Here is a 19,262-nt window from a genome sequence, read left to right as displayed (position 1 = left end):
TAAAATAAAAGTCAGCAGCTACAAATACTGTAGCTCCTGACTTTTAATATAATGACACTTATCTGTCTAGGTATCCCACAGTGTCGGAACCTCTAGCCGATTCATCCATTGGCTTTGGGTGCAAGCGCATCCTCACCAAGGGAAACAGGAAGTGAAGCCTTGCGGCTTCACAGCCTGTTTCCTACTGCTCATGCGCAATTTGTGCTGTGCTTTCTGAATGAACCTGCGTGTCTCCCAGAAAGCAGGGGGAAAGAAGAGGGGCCAGAAATTCTGTATATCACTGCAATAATTACCGGGAAGTGGGAACTGGTACCTGGTATTGACAGGGGAGGGGAAGGTGTGAACAAGCGGAGCTTCCACTTTTGGGTGTAGCTCCCCTTTAAATATGAAGCACATGGAGGGAGAAAAGGGTTCAAGGCTCACCAGAAACAAGGTACAAGGCAAGATTATCTAAGAGTTCAGACAGGATGATGTCCAGCATCTCAGGTGGCTCACCAGGAAAAGCTACTTCCAGATGCATCTGACCCTCCCTTACACCTTATTTCTCACACAAATACAGAAGGGTGATTCTTCATTAATGTGCTCACAGGAAAGAACTTTTTAGGACATTTTTTTATTCCAGCATAATCTGATCTAATTAATGAATCCAATGTACCCATGTTTTCAGAAAATGCTACTTTAGAAAGAGATATGTTAAGTCATTAGTTGGTGTCAAGATGTTTCCTTTCATTTTTCTTTCTTTTTTGTTTTTTAACTGTAAATGACAGAAAGTCAACAACATTTCACCAATTTGCAAGTCTGCCTTCCACCCCAAAGACTCCCCTCACAATCTTGCCACTGATTAATCTTGGCAAGCTGTTCAATCATTTTGATCTAATACTACATTTTAACCTTGTCTTACTAGCTAATATAGTATATCTCCCAAACATTTTCCACTGAACATTTAATTGGAATAATCACATATTGACATGTTTAAAGAAAAAATGTTGAAGAAATAGGTTTGTCCTTATGAGTAAGCACTGATGTGCAAAACGTGTTAGGCTTTTTTTTTGTGTTTTACTGGCTTTTTGCCATGTTGTTTAATACATGTCTGTTGGTTCCTGAACATGATTGATACAGATCATTTCTGAACCTCAAAGGGGCCCTCTGATTCCTCTTGTACCAAATTGTAATGTAACTGTAATGTCTGCCCTCATGTTGTAAAGTGCTGAGCAAACTGTATGGAAGGAAGAAAGCTATATAAAACCTGTATAATAATAATAATAATAATAATAGTAATAATAATAATATACAATCAGGCAAAGGTTAATGTCAGTTGTTGGCAAAGGGAGAAGGTGGTTCAGGTCCCTGGAAGGGGTTAGTTGGAGTTGAGTCTAATGTTGAGTAGGTTATCTTTTTGATATAATTGAAACCATTTTGTTAGTCTGACAATGCACTCCTGAAGAGGGAGTAGAGAGGGATCCAAAACACACTGTGTGAACAATAAAATAATTTTTATTCTTTACATATTGATCTCCGGAATGGAAAATGTTTGAGAAAAATTGCTTCCTTTAGATCATTTAGCATGTGCAGCCATGGTTTTAAACCTGGCATTGATTCAAGGTGAGCCTTCCCTTTATTGAGAGTGAGTGCTACAGGAATCATAAGCATGCACTTAGATGGGATTGTGTCTTTTAGTCCTATAGTTAAGTATCCAGTTTGAAGACCTATGTCTAGTCATGTTTACTTTGTGTGTTATCATGGCCACTGAAAGTGGTGAACATTTAATGTTTACCTTTACATTAAATGAATCTGGGAGATCCTCTTGGAGGCAGATTTTAAACTTTTATTATTTTAATATTTATTGAAATTAATCCACAAAAAGTTATTTATGAATTTTCTAAAAGCTTTTTTCAGATCTTTGTTCCTCAGGCTGTATATAATTGGATTTACCATTGGGGTGACAACAGTATACAGTAAAGATAGGAGCTTATTTATGGTCTGTGTCTTCCCTCTCTTAGGTGCCAAGTAAACACAAACTAGGGTACCATAAAAGATGGACACAACAGTCAGGTGGGAGCTGCATGTTGAGAAAACTTTCTGTCTGCCAGTAATAGATGGGATTTTCAAAATGGTGGCAATAATATAAGAATATGACACAAAGATGGTGAGGAATGGGAAAACAACAACAATAAAACCCAAGACTGTCGTTTCCAAATGAGCAATAGTGGTGTCAGAGCAGGAGAGTTGCATGATTGGATCAAAGTCACAGAAAAAGTGATCAATGATATTGGGACCACAGAATTGTAAGTTTGCTATTGTTAAAGAATAAGTCAATAGTAAAAAAATCCCTAAAATCCAACATAGGATGACCAGTATCCAGCAAACCTGGTAGTTCATTTTCAAAGAATAATGCAATGGCTGACAGATGGCCAAATATCTATCCCAACTCATCACTGTCAGGAGAAGACACTCTGAAGTTTCTGTCATAGCAAGGCAATAAAACTGAGTAAGACATTCAGAAAATGACATGATAGTCTTTTTTACCAAAACAGTTCTCATCATATTAGGAAGAATATCAGTTGACAGCAAAATATCATATATAGAGAGCTGGGAGAGGAAGAAGTACATGGGAGAATGGAGGGATTTACTGTAGGACACCAATGTGATGATCAGGAGGTTTCCACATATTGTCACAAAATACATCACAAGGAAAAGAAAAAACACCAAAAATGTAATACTTAGAGGAATTTGAAATCCTAACAGGTGGATTTGAGTAATTCTGGTCACATTTCTCTGATCCATAAGCTGAAGATAGAAAGTTACAATCTTACAAATCATCTGTGTCTAAGTGATGTGAATGATTTGAGTTCCGTTTTTGAACTAAAAGGTAGAGAGGAAGTAAGGTATGGAAGGAAGAGAGGAAGTAAGGTATGGAAGGAAGAAAGGAAGTAAGGCAGAGAGGAAGTAAGGTATGGAAGGAAGAAATGTAACGTGAGTAATCTGTGTAACTAGGTATTTATTCAGTGACATGCCTATTCTATATATCCCATTCTTTCCTTCTTTTAGTCCAAATGTTGTTTTTTTCAACACAAACTGGCACTGTCTCTGTGAGGATACCCACTCAATAAATACCATACAGCCATCAGTGAAGTGCATATAGACAGAAAGCAGCCTAGAAAAATTACAGTAAATCTTCAGTACTGAGATGCAACAAAGAGGAAAAAAAAACAAGTATTTCTCTTTAAATCAATTGTTTATGATGCAGAGGTTTTAGCTAACTAAACAAACATGCAATAGCCCAATTCGATTTTAATTTGTTAGGGACAAGTCTAGTAAAAAAAAACTGCATTGTGAATGTTTGATATGAGTGACTGCATTCGGATCATTTTTATGTTTCAATAGTTTTTTCTGAAAAGATTGAAAAGTGTAATACAAGGATCAAAAGGATGTGGGAATAACCTATATGCAATAACATTACATGTCAACACTGATCATTTTTTTAAAGAGAAGCAAAAAAAAATGTCTTAATGTAAGTTAAAATTGAAAATTCTCCAAATACTTTTAGTGGTGAATCAAGGTATTATCAAAAGCCACACAAAAATATTTGCAATGTAATACTGACAAAGGGACGGTGAAACCGTGCTCCATATGCTTATATTTCAAGTTGCATATGTGTTTTTTTCAGTAACCATTTCATTATTTATACAAATATGTTTGTCCACTGAATGTTAAATGTTTTTCAGTGAGTAGTATTCCTGCTTTTATAAATAACAAGAATTCATTACATGAAACTCTGGGGGTCTGTAGTGTGCAATATTATTTTCTTGGGATTCATTATTTTTACTATATTGGGAAATTATTGATGATTTATAAATAACTACAAAGAATTACATTGAGATGTGGAAGTCTGTAATACTTATGTCCACTTGGGATTAGATATACAGCAATACATAGAAATATATTTCTTGATTGTTATTCTTTTAGAAAATAAACCTAGTACAAACCTAGTATCTAAAATGTTTTGGTAATTTTGGATAAGATACAGTAGAGTTAGAAAAGTTAGGTCTTAATTGTTGTCTGCATCTCCACTGAAGATATTTACTCTCCTTATTTATAGTGGTGACCATTGTCTCTAGGACTGGCAGTAAATGACATTCTTAAATTTTGAGTTGGTCCTGAACAGTAATAAAAGAGAGATATTCCAATGTTGAGATTTCAATTCTGAGAACAATATATTTAGTTCTCTAAGTTTAAGACCTCCATAATAGGACTCATCACAATTCCGTAGATATTGCACATACATTCTAAGCCCTTGTACACGCGGTCAGAAATTGCGATGGAAAATGTCCGATCAGACCATGTTGTCAGATAATCCGTGTGTGTACTCCATCAGAATTTTTTCTTCAGAATGTCCGCCCAACAAAGTTTGAGAGCTGGATCTAAAATTTTCCGACAACATGATCCAATGCGTGTCAATTCCGATCGTGTGTAGCCTAGTCCAACAGACAAAGTGCCACGCATGCTCAGAATAAATTTTGAGACAGAAGCACTCGGTCAGTTAAAACTAGCGTTTCGTAATTGATATAGCACATTCGTCACACTGCAATGTTAAAAATTGTTTAACGCAGTGCATTCTCTTTTTCTTTATAATGCTTAAAGAATGAAATTGTTTTGCTGCTCATATTCACACACACTTCTACAAAACTTATTTATTTATTCTTTTTCCTGATTTCATGAATAGAATATTTTTATTTGTCAGATCTCTCGAATAATATTTTTTTCTCCTTTTTTGACATTTTGCTCATAATCTTTTTGGTGTGTTTTGTGTTACCACAACACCATTATTATCTTTTTAATTTTATTGTTTTATTTTTTAATCTCTAGGACGTTGTTTGGTATTGGTACCCCTTGTTAATTTGACTTGATATTTTTGAAATGTACCTGCCTACTCACAAATAAACTGTCATTTTTGAAGTAAAACACATAGGCAAGCATTTCTTGAACCAAAAAAAAACTTTATTTAGGTGTCATAAACAAGTAAAGAGGGAGGTAACGTTGGAGAAACTGGGGAAATTGACGAAGCCTGTGGCCCCCAGAGCACATATCAATTATTTAAAGGCAAAAAATGGTGGCCTGAGGAGTACATATCTAAAGGGAGAAAAGTCTGGTCCAGAAGTCCAAGAAATCCGGAACAGCAGCAGATGACATCTGTGTCCCCAGGCTGTGGTCATACAAGAGCCTGCATCTCCTGTCAGACCAGACTAAACCCAGGCCATCACTCACTGGTCTTCCTTCCATGCTTCCTTCCAGGCTGTGGCTGTGGTGTTGGAGGTGTGGCAGAAAGTGGAGGGGCATGGGCCAAGTTGCACAAGTGCGTTTTTTGTGTAATTTGGCCCTTCAACCCCTTATTTAAAGTTTGGAAAATTATTTCCTCACACATGAGGTGTTGCCCCTCCTCCATTTGGTACAGTTTGCACACAGCTAAGGCGGCAAAGGCCTCTTGATATGTGGGGATGGCTTTGAGGGCTGCAGAAGCCTCCCTAATTAGCTTGAGTGCCGACTCCTCCACATTCTCTTCTTTCTGGCCCTTTTGGGTGGAAAGCAGAGGGGAGGGACTTGTGATTGAGTCAGGCACCTAGGCCTGCCCACCTCTTGGTTGCCACTTACCCCTGCCTCCTCCTGGCTGACCCACATTCCACAGCCACCTCCTGGCTGCTTCATTCCACACCCTCCTCCTGGCTGAGGTTTTCCTGTGTATGAAAAAGGGACATCGTTTTAGTTTTTGGTTCATCAAACACACACAATTTTCAGCTCTTGACTGTTGCAAATTGTTAACAAATAGAAAAGACTATCATTCTGAGCCCAGAATTTTTCATTCTTGGCCCAAATATTTTGGCCACTACTGTCTATTGATATGTGAAACACTTTATAAAATCAGCAATTAGTGAGCAAAAATCAACTTAACATCATTAATTTTTACTCCAAAAATATGTAGAACAATACTATACCTGGCTCAAGCTGGGCTCCTCCACACCTTTCTGACTGGAAGGCCCAGGTTGGGTGCCGGAAGCCTCAGCAGGGGTGGAATGAAGCATAGAAGGAAGCATGGAAGGAAGAGTGGAGAGTGATTCCCTGACCTCATTCTGGTCTGCCAGAAAATGCATCCTCTCATAGTACCACAGCCTGGGGACATAAACTTCATCTGCTGCGGCTCCAGTTTTCATGGACTCCTGTACCTTCTTGCACTCCCTCAGATATGTATTCCTCAGGCCACCAATTTTCGTTCTTAAATAGGTGATGTCTGCCCTGGGGACCACCTGCTTCACTAACTCCAGCAGTTTCTCCATCGCTGCCTGCCTCTTTAATTTGTTACTGTAGTGGGGATGTTTAGCTTGCCACAGACAGGGCAGCTCCCTGCACTTGTTGATGAACAGGGGGAGAAGGCTGTGGTTGTTAAACCAATACATATTATCTGCAAGACACAACACAAGACAAACCCTAATGTCAGGCTAAACTCTCCTAATCTTGTCCCAATATAAGCCTCAGTCTAGAAGCAGTATAGGCTAGTGATGTACCAAGTTAAAATTGTACCTTCTTTCGAACGATTGGCACGTCAGTTCCTCCCTCTGCTCACAGATCGTATGTATAATACACACGTGTTGTTGTTTATATACAGTGCGCATGCGTGAAACTCCACCCGCCCATGAAGTTCTTTCTAGTCTATTCCCCGCCCCTTCTCTTTCGGAGCAGTGGGGAGAGCACATGGCGGAGACACAGCAGGTGCGTGCAAAGTATACCAGTAACCAGGAGGAGGACGAGGAAAGTCCGGAGCCAGAAATGTCCCGATCCCGGAGGAGAAGATTTAAAGGGCTAAAATATGTCTTTTGGAGAGATGTTGGAGATGGTGGACATATTGAAGAGGAATGACTATGATGGGAAGTGTGGACCTTACCCAAACCCAAATGTCAGAAAGGCCAAGATCATGACTAAAGTTGAAGAGTCTTCAGAAGAATTTTGGGGTACAATGATCCAAGGATCAACTGAGGAATTTCTGGTCAGACCTGAAACTGAGGGAGCATGATCAGTACAGAAGGATCAAGTGAGTTCTTCAAAAAAGTAAGTAGTTGTCGTGTGTTCATATTAATATTATTGCTTGCATACTGCTCCATGTGCTTTGATTTAATATTGTACAGTTTAAAATGGCCACTTTCATGTTCATGGGGTCAATCGTTCGTAATAAACATCGTTCGTTAGGCCACTCCAAAGACAATGTTTTGGCAAGTTGCACTTGACTACATTTATTCACAAAACAGGTAAGTATTCCAGCTTCAGAAAGTGTCAAAAATAATTTTTTCAGCTTTGAACAAAAAACACAATTGTACGACACTTGCAAGCAATGTTTCATATTCCTGTTTCTGCCCTCAAATATCTGTGTGCTAAGTATTCATTTTTTACATTCTCATAGGGGAGAGAAGACTCGGGACGTCTGAGGACACAGGGACCCCTCACCTCCCAAAGAAGGGGAAATACCAACACCAGAAGCAGAGGAGGAGGAGGTAAGAGAGATTGTAGAAATAGGCGAAATTGGCACCACAACAGGTGATTGTCTGAGACCACAGCTTGAGGTAAGCTAATCAATGTATGCCTGCATATTTATAATACACTGTGGGTTTTTTTTGGTTTATTTTTAGGTGATGTGGATGTTGTGGAAGAAGAATCACATTTTACCAGTGAAAGTGCCCAGATCCTCACCCGGGAGATAATGGGATGCAATCGCGATTTAGATAATATCATAAAAAATATCAATGACGTTCAACAAAAAATGAAGAACATCATTGATGTTTTAGGGAGATTCTGAAACACACAAAGCTAGCTAGCATCCATTTTCATTTTTAAAAAACACTTTTATATTTTTAGAAAAGACAAATTTGGAAGATGCATACAGTGTGTCAACATGTGCTATCTCCCATCATGGGGGATCAATGTATGCATTTTGTGGATGCAACCCCTTCCTTGCTACTAAAGTGGCTGAGAGGAAGGGGTTGCACCCCCAAAACACGTACATTGATCCCCATGATGGGAGATAGCACATGTTGACATTAGGCATGGGATCAGGAGGAAAATGGCCACTTTTTGATTCACAATTTGTGTGCATCTTCCAAATTTGGCTTTTACAGGGGTGACACCCCCATGTGATGAAGGCAATATCAACACAGTTTGTACATACTCATGTCTGATATTGTCTTCACTTTTCAAAGTTGAACTTTGTAAGTTCCTGTGTTCTGTATGTTATGCTTTGATACATGCCTGTTTCAACAAAAACGCCAAGTTATATTAATGTTACCAAAAATAATGTTTTATACACCAAATATGTTGAGTTGTTGTAAAACCCTTTTATAAACGCACATGTGAATGTGCTTTGAGTAAAAAATTTAATTATGAACAATGTGTGGCTTCCTTTTTCAATGCGCAAAAGCAATATTTGTAGTAAAGTTGTTGTTTTCTGTGACAATGGGTGTTATTTACTAAAGGCAACTCCACTTTTGCAGTGCACTTGTAGTGCATAGTGGATTTTCCTTTAGTAAATTACACCCATAGTGCTTTTTAATTTGCCTCGATCACACCATTTTCATGACTCCACACATTTCTGTCATGGTGCTGAAAATTAGCAATATTTTGTCAGTAATGCACTACATACATTAACAACAAAAACAAGGTGTGTGTGTAGCAGACCCACAACATTATAATATTATTATCTGAAGAAGAGACTGTCTCCTCATCTCGCACAGAAATTGGGTTTGCACTGTTGAAGAAAAAGGCCCAAAAAATAACCAAAAAAAGAAAAACTTAGGAGACACCTTAAAACAAACCCAAGCAGGAAATAAAAATAAAGATTATTGCTGTTTGAAAGAAAAATGTATTAAAAAATGCCTCTCAAACATTGTCTGGCATATCAATGGCCCCCCTACCCACAAAGTGCTCCGTATATCTTGTTCTGACTTTGCAGGCGCTTTGGGGGGGCAAGCCAGGACGGCCAGCTTCAAGGGCCATCAGGTTGGCATTTTCTGGACACAGCAGCAGGACTCAAAGCATGCCAGCACAAGTGCCCCCATGAAATGCAGCTCTTGTGGGGCACTTGAGAAGAGGAGGAGCCAGGAGCCACTAAGGGACCCCAGGAGAAGAGGATTGGGGCCTCTCTGTGCAAAATCCTTGCACAGAGGAGGGAAGTATAACATGTTTGTTATTAGAAAAAAAAATAACCTTTACAACCCCTTTAATCTTTCCTCTTTTGCTAATTTTTAAAACCAAGCTGAGAGCCTGAGTCAATATTCCCCGATATTGGTGGGCAAAATAAACCTACTTAAAATTAAACTACTTCCCCAGTGCTGTATGTTATGCACCACTCCCCGATATGGATCCCTAAATCAACCCTTAAACAATTTAACTCACACGCAGCTGGTTTCTTGTCCCCCTCAATTCTGGCTGTCTCTGCTTCTACTTCTGGATTGGTCTGCACAGATTTTTTCTTATATTTTTTAGCTGCAATGCTCTTGCATGTTCATTATTGGCTTACATTATATTAGATACTTAAAACTCCACAGTTGCCCTGGAAGCTACTTTGGTGGGCTCATATGAAGCATTGCAGAATGCTTTATTCCAGGGCCTTAAAGCCCCTCACCCCCTACAATTGCCATGAAAACAGCAATCAGAGCATGGGCTTTGGTAACTCCCCCTGTAGTAAATCTATCTAGACCAGTGGTTCTTAACTCCTGTCCTCGGAACCCACTACTAGGCCAGGTTTGTAAATTAACCGAAATACATGACAGGTGATATCATTAGCTGCTCAGTGATTGCAAACCACTATCAACTATATACAAAGCCTTACAGCCTACTGTGCTCCACGGTCTAGACAGTTTACATACATTTTGGTAGGCAGAGCTGCCAGAGTTGATCGCTGAGGACTGGAATGACATATGAGAATATCCTTTTTCTCAATTGGTATCTTCCAGGGATCGTCTGATCCAGTTTAAAATACTGCATAATTATCATTTAATGCCAAATACTGTAGGTTCCATAAGATCTACCCAGACTGCCCACTGTGTTGTTGGCATTGCCAAGCAGATCTGGCAAATTACTTCCATATGATTTCGTTCTGGCCTTCCTTACAACCTTTTTGGACAGGTGTCCTGAGAATTATCACACGTTTGACTACTATTCCTGTAGCCCAAAAGGTGGACATCTGCATTATAGGGCTGGTGTAAGCCCTGTCTTTTTAAATTTGTTCTGTAAGGTCATTCACTGAATTCTGCAGTTTTGTGATTTTCATAGTGCTTTTTTCAATAAATTTATATTTTTATTCAACTGTGGTGTGCCACTGAAGTGACCTTCTTTGTGGGTTCTTCTCCCCCCTTTTTTGTATATGTGTGTCATGGTCACATGGACTGTAACATATATGCCTTATGTGGTGATTGGTTGAGATAATATTTTTATATATTTATACTGTTTATCAGTTAAAGTGGTAGATCCAGGCTAAACAAATCCAATTTTTTCCCTCCAGAGCTGTTCACACACTACTAGGGTCACTTTTATTTAAAGCCCGGAAATGTATTATCCTCAAATGGAGAGTGTCATCTGTCCCTACCTTGAACATGTGAAAATCATTGGTTAACTCCATCATACGTTTATACATGGAAACATACTTGTACAGGGGATGTCCTCAAAAATTCAATAAGGTATGAGACATCTGGTTGGAGTCTGATACTACCACTGTGGAGCAGAATAGCCCTTCAGATAGTCCATCTTAATATCCGATTCCTGTCAGGTTTAGACTATTAATTGTTAGTTTGGTATGTTCACTGCCTTGTACTTTATGCCCATACATTTCATTGATCTGAATCTCTTTGGGTGGGGGGAGGCAGAGCCCTCCTGCCCCAAAGCAACCATCCCCCATTTTAAGGGCACGTGGCCTGGTATGGTTCAGTGGGCTGCTCGCTAGTCTGCTCCTTTCCTGACCTGCCAGGCTGCATGCCCAGATCAGGGTTTGGATTTTGGGGGGCCCACATAATTTTCTTTTTATTTTGGTATGGGGTTCCCCTCCAAATCCATACCAGACCCAAAGAGCCTGGTATGGACTGGGGGGGGGGGACCCCACGCTGTTTTATTTTTTATTTTTTAACGGGCACTTTTTTTTATTATTCAGCTGTCAGCAGGGAAACCCATTGACAGTTGATAACTTATTGGTTGTTAAGGACGCTCCTTAACAACCAGCATACAATGTGCCCTGAGTGGGCAAAGCTTTGCCCAATCAGGGCGCAGAATGCACTGTGCAGAGCTCAGTGCATTGCAGGGTGTTTATCGGGGGGGAGGGGGGAGGAAACACCCGATGAACACCATGCAAATTCAGGTGTTCGGCGAACAGCCAAATGGGCAAATGTTCGAACCGATGCTCGGGTCCAACTGTTCGCCCACCCTTACCCCACATACTGAGGCTCATCAGCGAGGTGAGCATATACTCTTGGGGGTTTCTGTGGTGGAGGTTTGCATGGAAGATTTGAATATCACTTTCCTTGATTGACTTTTATTTGACATTTGTTTGTCCCTCACTCAGGGACATTATGTGTTTGAATTTGGTGAGATCATTTATCTCACGTTTCACCTGGATGCATATGTATAGTTGTGTTGTACACTTTTTATATATTTTTCTTACATTTGAGTGTTTCAGCTTTATTGTTGACATATTTTTCCACACACTGGATGTGCTTGCAGCTTAATTTATTATTGTAGCACAAACTAACTTTAATAAAATACTGAGATAGAGCAATTTATTTCAACTTCTATATCACTCATGAACAACTCCAGACCATTCAGAAAATATGTCATTGATCACCACCCTCTGGATGTGCTTCTGCAATCAGTTTTCCATCCAGATACATCCAAATACATATAATCTCATTAATGCCAAAGAACCTTCATTTGCAAATTAAGTATTTATGGGGTATTGTATCAAATGGCTTAGCAAAATCTAGGTACACTACGTTCAAAGGCCTTTCTCTATCCAAATTACAGATAACATGATAGAATGTTAAAATGTTGGTCTGGTAAGAACGGTCCTTCATTAATCACCTAATGATGGCTACAGAATGGTTGTCCAGTTCTGGGAGGGTATCCATTGATGTCCTCCCAGAAACAAACCCCCTGGGTGCCCTAGGGCACACATCGGGCACACTCTGTAATCTCTGTGTCCTTCAGACACATCTGATCACAGATTGAGTTAAAGGTCAATCACTGTGACCCTTTACCATGTGATCAGCTGTGTCTAATCACAGCTGATCCTATGTTAACAAATGTGTTTTTTTTTGTTGCTAAAAACAGATAATTATTTATTCATGCATGTATACATTAAACATCAAAACAATCAAAAAGACCATCAAATATCTGTAGTCATACATTAATTTAAATATAAACATAAAAAAGTAATTGGCTCTAGTTCAGGGGCCACAATCTGTATAGTGGAATTGTAATTAAAGAACAACGCCTTATGGCTGTACTTTTGAGGCACTCCATTCATTCAAAAAGTAATTTTTTTGCTAAAAACAGATAATTATTTATTCATGCATGTATACATTGAACATCAAAACAATCAAAAAGACCATCAAATATCTGTAGTCATACACTAATATTGCATTGCTTTATCACCCATTACTATAACTTCAGAGTTGGATGAAGACAATCTATTATTTCATCAAAAATTAGATGAACAGTGTCAGACGGGCAGAATCCTACTCAAATTGCTTCTCGGAAAGTTTTCTGCTTCCTCAGGAATGTATGGGTCAATACTGGGAGCAATAACAGTGAAACACATTAATATCCAATCCTTAAAACAATACAGTAGATGTTTCATCATTTTATCAAAACTATGAAAAGTTATGACAATTGCTTTCATCATACCACTTGGATGTAAACAATGTCTAAACTTCCTGGCCAACAGTAGGATCTCAGGAAACGGGCCAAACGTTCCCCATACAGAACATAGAGTTTGTGGCAGCTATATGGGTGTATAAATATATATCAAAATGCAGCTTCAGAAGTCATAGCTGAAAACAAAATATAAGTATAATGAAACAGGCTAGATAGTATCTTTGTGTACATTAATGTAATACAATCTGTAAAAAAAAATGAAATTTGCACCTAGATATAGCAACCATATTTATATGTGGACATAACTGGATCAAAGAAACATCTACCCACCATTGACTTAGGCAAGCACATTAACCAGGAGATAGAGGATATAAGCATGCACACATACAATTAGATGCACATGCGCATGCACTATATTACCAAAAGTATTGGGACAACTGCCTTTAAACGTACATGAACTTTAATGGCATCCTAGTCTTAGTCTGTAGGGTCCAATATTGAGTTGGCCCACCCTTTGCAGTTATAAAAGCTTCAACTCTTCTGGGAAGGCCGTTCACAAGGTTTAGGAGTGTGTCTATGGGAATGTTTGACCATTATTCTAGAAGAGCATTTGTAAGGTCACATACTGACTCATCTATGCCCTTATAGACCTTGCTTTGTGCACTGGTCCAAATCATATGGTGGAGGGGGGATTTTTGGTGTGGGGTTGTTTTTCAGGGTTTAGGCTTGGCCCCTTAGTTCCAGTGAAGGGAACTCTTAAGGCATCAGCATACCAAGACATTTTGGACAATGTCATGCTCCCAGCTTTGTGGGAACAGTTTGGGGATGGCCCGTTCCTGTTCCAACATGACTGGGTACCAGAGCTCAAAGCTAGGTTAATAAAGACACGAATGAGTGAGTTTAGGGTGGAGGAACTTGACTGGCTTGCACAGAGTCCTAACCTCAACCTGATAGAACACCTTTGGGATGAATTAGAGTGGTGAATGAGAGCCAGGCCTTCGCGTCCAACATCAGTGCCTGACCTCATGTAGCGCCCCTGCTCCTGATGAGCAGACGCTATTGTTGTTTTTTAAATTTAATTATCTGGAACTGTAGTTTGGCCCAGACTAATTTCTCGAAAGTTCTGGTTTCTGTGCTAGTTTGGTTGGGTTGCACTGGTTCCCACCTGAGTGTAGGTCTCGCTGTCACCGTTGGTGGGTGTGGAACAGCAGCGGACTGGATGTATTGGATACCGCCTCTTGCTCGGAAGTGGTTCAGTGGGTGTGGTCTTCCCTGCTGTGCATTCTGGGAGAGGGTATTTAAGGTACCAACGCCATTTTTGGGGTGGTAGGCTCGCTTTTTCTTGCTGGGGTCCATGATCCCAACCCTAGGGCCCTCCTGGCCTGGGGCCTGTGACGCATGGTCCTGCGCCTTGAGACCTGATGGCCCGAGGCTCTGCAACTGAGAGTGTAGGCCCAGGAATGTATTGGTGCCTACTGATCCAGGGGTGGTCCGGTGCTGTCTCACCTGTGGGGAGAAGCCAAGGAGAGCTGAAGGATCCAGGGAATGACTTTTCCAGTGGAGGTCCGAGCACAAGACTGGTGTCTCTGGAGGAGCCTGGGAACTCAGTTTGAGGACACATCCTGGATCAATGTCCTTACAGTATCGCCGGGTCAGCTGAAAGAATCTTGTACTGTATGGTAGTTCTTCCTGAAAACTCTCAAGAATCTCTAAGTTTAATTACCAAGTCTGTGGCAGAGACTTTGTTGCTAATTTACGCTCAAGAACCACTAAGTTCAATTCACAAGTCTGTGGCAGAGACTTTGTTGGCATATCATCGGCTGCTAGGTCAAGTGAGAGGGGCCTATCCGGTGACTGCTAGATCCAGTCTGTGGAGCTGTTTGTCCTCTGGATCTGAAGGATACCTCTAAACTGCAATTGCCAGGTGCCTGAATTCCCCCTTATCCTCTAACCCTCTATTGAAGGACTGTATCTTGTGTTTTTCCTTGATGTTACTCTTAAATAAACCATCAAAAAGGGCCACGTGTCTGATATATCTTTATTTGGGCTACTTTCCACGGGACACCCCTGAGATTAAGAGGCAAGCAGAAGAGGTAACGGTAAGCCCAAATAAAACCAGCAGCTCCTTCGGGGGTTAGAGCTACACTCACAAATGCGCTTCTGGAAGAATGGTCAAACATACTGTATCTGTTCATTTTTAAAAAGAATATGTATTCTGGAGATGTTTGTCATGATTTTTGGTTTTCCTGGTGGCACCCTTAAAATCCTTAAGTCCCAGTCAGGGATCAGGATAAGAGACCAGTGACTATAGCCATAGAGAAGCTCCCACTGGATACTTGTTCAAGTAGGCCACCCTGCTTGATGAGCACTAACGGGTCTTCACAAGAAATCTAAATGCTGGAGATAGATTTTTCTGCCTTTTAGTATAGGTTACTTTCCTCAGGATCACCCCACCAGAAAGTGAGGAAGCTGTGGTCCAGTAGCAGATATAGAAGGTAAGGGGGGGGCGTGGCTTGGCGCCATATGGAGATGGCTGCCTGATTCTTGGGCTCTCTCCACCGGAGGCTACACCGTTCGCATTTAGGAGCTACAATCAGCGATATAATGGGGAAACTGAAGGGGAAGTCACCGCAGTCGCGGTCCCGCTCCCCGAGAGGCACGGACCCGCCGCCGGAACGCAGTATTCCGGAGATATTCCGGGCCCGATCACGCGAGGCCGCGGCTTCACCTCGGGCCTACTCGGAACAACGAGCATCTAGCCTCAGCCCATCACACAGCAGAGGAGCTTCTCCCACAGCCAGTGCTACCGCTGCCCGCCCGCTTAATATGCAGGATCTCAGGGCGGTGGCAGCGGATATTAAAGAATCCCTTACAGCGGTGATCACTGACCTCAGGAGGGACATTCAGTCTCTTCACGTAAGGATGGAGGAGCTGGAAGAAACGACGGCCCGCCATGACACTACCATGCAGCACCTGCAACATGCCTCACATACCCACAGCAGCCAGCTCAGAGATATCCACAGACACGTGGAAGATCTGGACAATCGTGGACACCGCCACAATCTCCGGGTAAGAGGCATCCCCGAATCTTTTGATCAGGCCCACCTAGCCCAAGTGACAGTACAGATTTTTAATGACTTGCTGGGAAGACCCCCTGAATCCCCTATAGAATGGGAAAGACTGCATAGAGCGCTTAAACCCAGGGGTAGGGATACAGATCCCCCCAGGGATGTGATCTGCTGCCTGACAAGCTTTAGAATGAAGGAGGACATACTGCGTAGAGCCAGAGATCGCCGTAACCTAAACTACCAAGGGGCAGAGGTTAAAATATTTCAAGACCTATCCCCCATAACCCTTCAAAATAGGAGAGATTTACGTCCACTTCTGGACGTCCTCCGCCACAAAGGGATCCAATATCGCTGGAAGTTCCCCTTCTGCTTATCGGCCTCATCAGCAGGAAGAACGGCTAATCTGAGAGTCCCGGAGGACCTCAGGGAATTCTGCAACATTCTTCAAATCCCTCTGGTGGATCTTCCAGACTGGTACAGAGCCTACCGCAACCCTCCATTGCCAAGAACCAATTTGATGGAAGCCATACCGGTGCGGGACGATTTCCACATCCGGAGACGCAGATCGCTGTCCCCTAGGCCGCTGACTCAGAGGGATCCGAGAGACCGCCAGAGCCCCACCGCTTCTCCCGCCCATAGGAGAGCAAGGCCAGATAGGCCCTGAGGGTCTGGACTTCGTATCATTGTCCATCTTCAGGTACATCCCGGCCCAGAACTGTCCTTTATCTTCTCCAGAACTTTCCCCCTTTTTGTTTTGTTTCTCGCCCTGACTGTTGGGAATCTCAACATATCTACGCTTTCTTCTCAAGAATTTCCGCAGGTCGGCAGCCCTCTACGTTTCACGAAACAACGTACCCAGACACCCTGAACATACTTATACCCCCTTGCTTGAACTTCTCTCTATGGACTAGCGACCAGGACTCGGATGGATGGTCCTTATGGAACAACTATTCTATACAGGGGGGTGAGGAGGATACCGAAGCCTTTTGTCTTCTGTGGAAGGGGAAATTTTTCTTGCCCCCCCCCCCCCTTTTTTTTTTTTTATTTCTTCCCCCTGCCGTGACCACCGCCAGGACCAGTGTCCATTCATTCCTTGACACATAACTGACGCCGGAAGACCCAACTTGGTCAGCATGCGTCTCACATACACACTGTAATGGTCCTATACTGCCCGCGGAGACGCATTCTACTCTTTCCCCAATGCCCTCTTCATCTCTATACACTGGCCCCTCCTTCATCTCTTTTTCTCACTGCACTAAGATGCCGCCTTTATGAATATGTGCTCTGTCTTATGGGGATAAAGTATTTGAAGACGGGCGGTGGGGAATGGGGTCGCACTCAAAGTTCTTGAAACGCTTAACTCTTGTCACTGCAATTTACTATGTTATCAAGTCTTCTGCTTATCCCTCTCTTTACAGTGGTCCCCACACGTTAATATTGTACTCTAGAAAAAATCGCCAGGCTTGGTATAGATACACCTCTTTATCTAACACACAACCTCATGACGCGCTGTGGAAATACTTCCTCGGAAGCTTTATTTTATGGTGCACCCTACGACTCTAGTACCTTAACCTACCCTGAGACGCACTTGGTCGAGACATCCCCCATTCCTGCCTCTCAGATAGCCGAACACTGATCACCCTACACTCTACTTCCTAAGAAGCTCACGTACTTAGAACACCTCGACCACTGCTATGGCCCAAAACGGACGCAGCTGAAACTCTAGATGTCTACACACTACAACCTTCCTACACTTTTTTTTTTATTTATTCCCTCCTTTTTTTTTTTTTTTTAACCCTCAGAGAGAACGAGAGAATGACGCACCTTATCCCCCCATCCAGAATGTAGCTTGCCACCCTGTGAAACCCAACAGTCAGGATAGCATTAGTCCTTCAGCTCACCACAGTTACATGTTTTTTCCAACTTCCGAAGGGCACTTTCCACATTGAAGCCCTACCCAAAGCTGCCCCCCTGAAGTTACTCTTGGTTTTACCTATAAATTTGTGGGTTTATAATATGTTTTATGTACATGTTTTTGCTGTGATACATTTTACGGACCTCATACTGTGCTCTTTGATCCAGTGTCTCTAATCTTTTTCTTCTCCTCCCCTAATGTACAAACTAGGCATCTGCTCCAACGTCTTATGACTTTAGCCTAGACCTCCCGTGGACCAGCAACACCACTGACTGATTCTCGGACATCTTTCACCCCCCCACACAACGGGAAAGTGAATATCTCAGTTGACCCATACCGGACGTACTCCTCTGTGACAGGGTAAGGTAGCTGGTCTACACATACCCCCGGTAAGTTCCTTACCCCACACACCAACTCCACCTTATTTACCCTCTTCCCTCCTTCCTCACCCCCTTCCTCACCCCCACTCCCTGTAGATCTCCTACCCCTCCAACCCTTCCCCCTTTCCTTTCAATCCTGGGCCTCGCCTTCTCAGTCCCTTCCGATCCTCCCTCTCAAACTGAAACACACAGGGAGGCTAATTTCTACCCCAGATAACTCCTCTTGGGATCCTCCCTTCGGTAGCAGTCTGCCATGACTGGCACACGTAATACCATGCCATTGACCAAAGTTAAGGTGGTTTCACAAAATGTTAAGGGCCTGAACATCCCTGAGAAACGTAGCCAAGTCTTAGATATGATGGCCAAATTGAAGGTGGACATAGTCTTCCTGCAAGAAACCCACTTTCATGCAAAAAACATACCGAAATTTTCAAACCATTTGTACCCGATAGCTTTCCATGCACCGAATCCTATAGCAAAAACGAAAGGAGTCTCAATCTTATTGTCAAAAAATGTGAAGTGGCATACGATTGACACCCTTATAGACCCAGAGGGGCGCTTTCTTTTTCTGAAAGGAACCATACACAACAGAACGGTTACTTTAGTTAATGTGTACAGCCCTAACACAGCCCAGGTCAGTTTTGTCCGATCTATAGTTTCTGCCCTGATAGGTTTCCAGTCTGGAATCCTACTTCTGGGGGGTGACCTTAATGTGCCTCTACAACCCCTCCTAGATTCATCATCGGGGTCTTCATTCCTGCCGTATAGAGCGCTCATACAGATTAAACTGCAATTACAAGAACTCCTATTACATGACACTTGGCGAACGCTGCACCCTGCTGAAAAGGACTACACTTTCCTTTCGGCCCCCCAAAATAAATATTCTAGAATTGATTACATATTCCTCTCGCAGAAGGATCTACCCCTCATGACATCAGCCACAATTGAACCAATGCTATTAGCAGACCACCACCCCGTAACTCTTACTTTAACACTCCC

General features: G+C 41.9%; 1 protein-coding gene across 1 annotated transcript; it reads right to left on the bottom strand.

Annotated features, from left to right (window-relative positions):
* Positions 1-207: 207 nt before the first annotated feature.
* Positions 208-3,709, bottom strand: LOC143961484 (olfactory receptor 1468-like). Its single transcript, XM_077470780.1, has one exon. It carries the CDS (start codon positions 2,818-2,820, stop codon positions 1,834-1,836), a length of 987 nt encoding a protein of 328 aa, XP_077326906.1. The 5' UTR covers positions 2,821-3,709; the 3' UTR covers positions 208-1,833.
* Between the last annotated feature and the right edge of the window lie 15,553 nt (positions 3,710-19,262).

Source organism: Lithobates pipiens, unplaced genomic scaffold (assembly GCF_037356315.1).
Source record: "Lithobates pipiens isolate NorthernLeopardFrog02 unplaced genomic scaffold, aLitPip1_a1.2 Scaffold_8, whole genome shotgun sequence".
Taxonomy (NCBI): Eukaryota; Metazoa; Chordata; class Amphibia; order Anura; family Ranidae; genus Lithobates; species Lithobates pipiens.
Note: the sequence above shows the minus strand (reverse complement) of the source record. Positions and strands in the feature narration are given on the sequence as shown.

Coding starts and splice junctions, on each gene's coding strand:
- LOC143961484 (XM_077470780.1), bottom strand. CDS start 2,820: ATGATTTGTAAGATTGTAACTTTCTATCTTCAGCTTATGGATCAGAGA.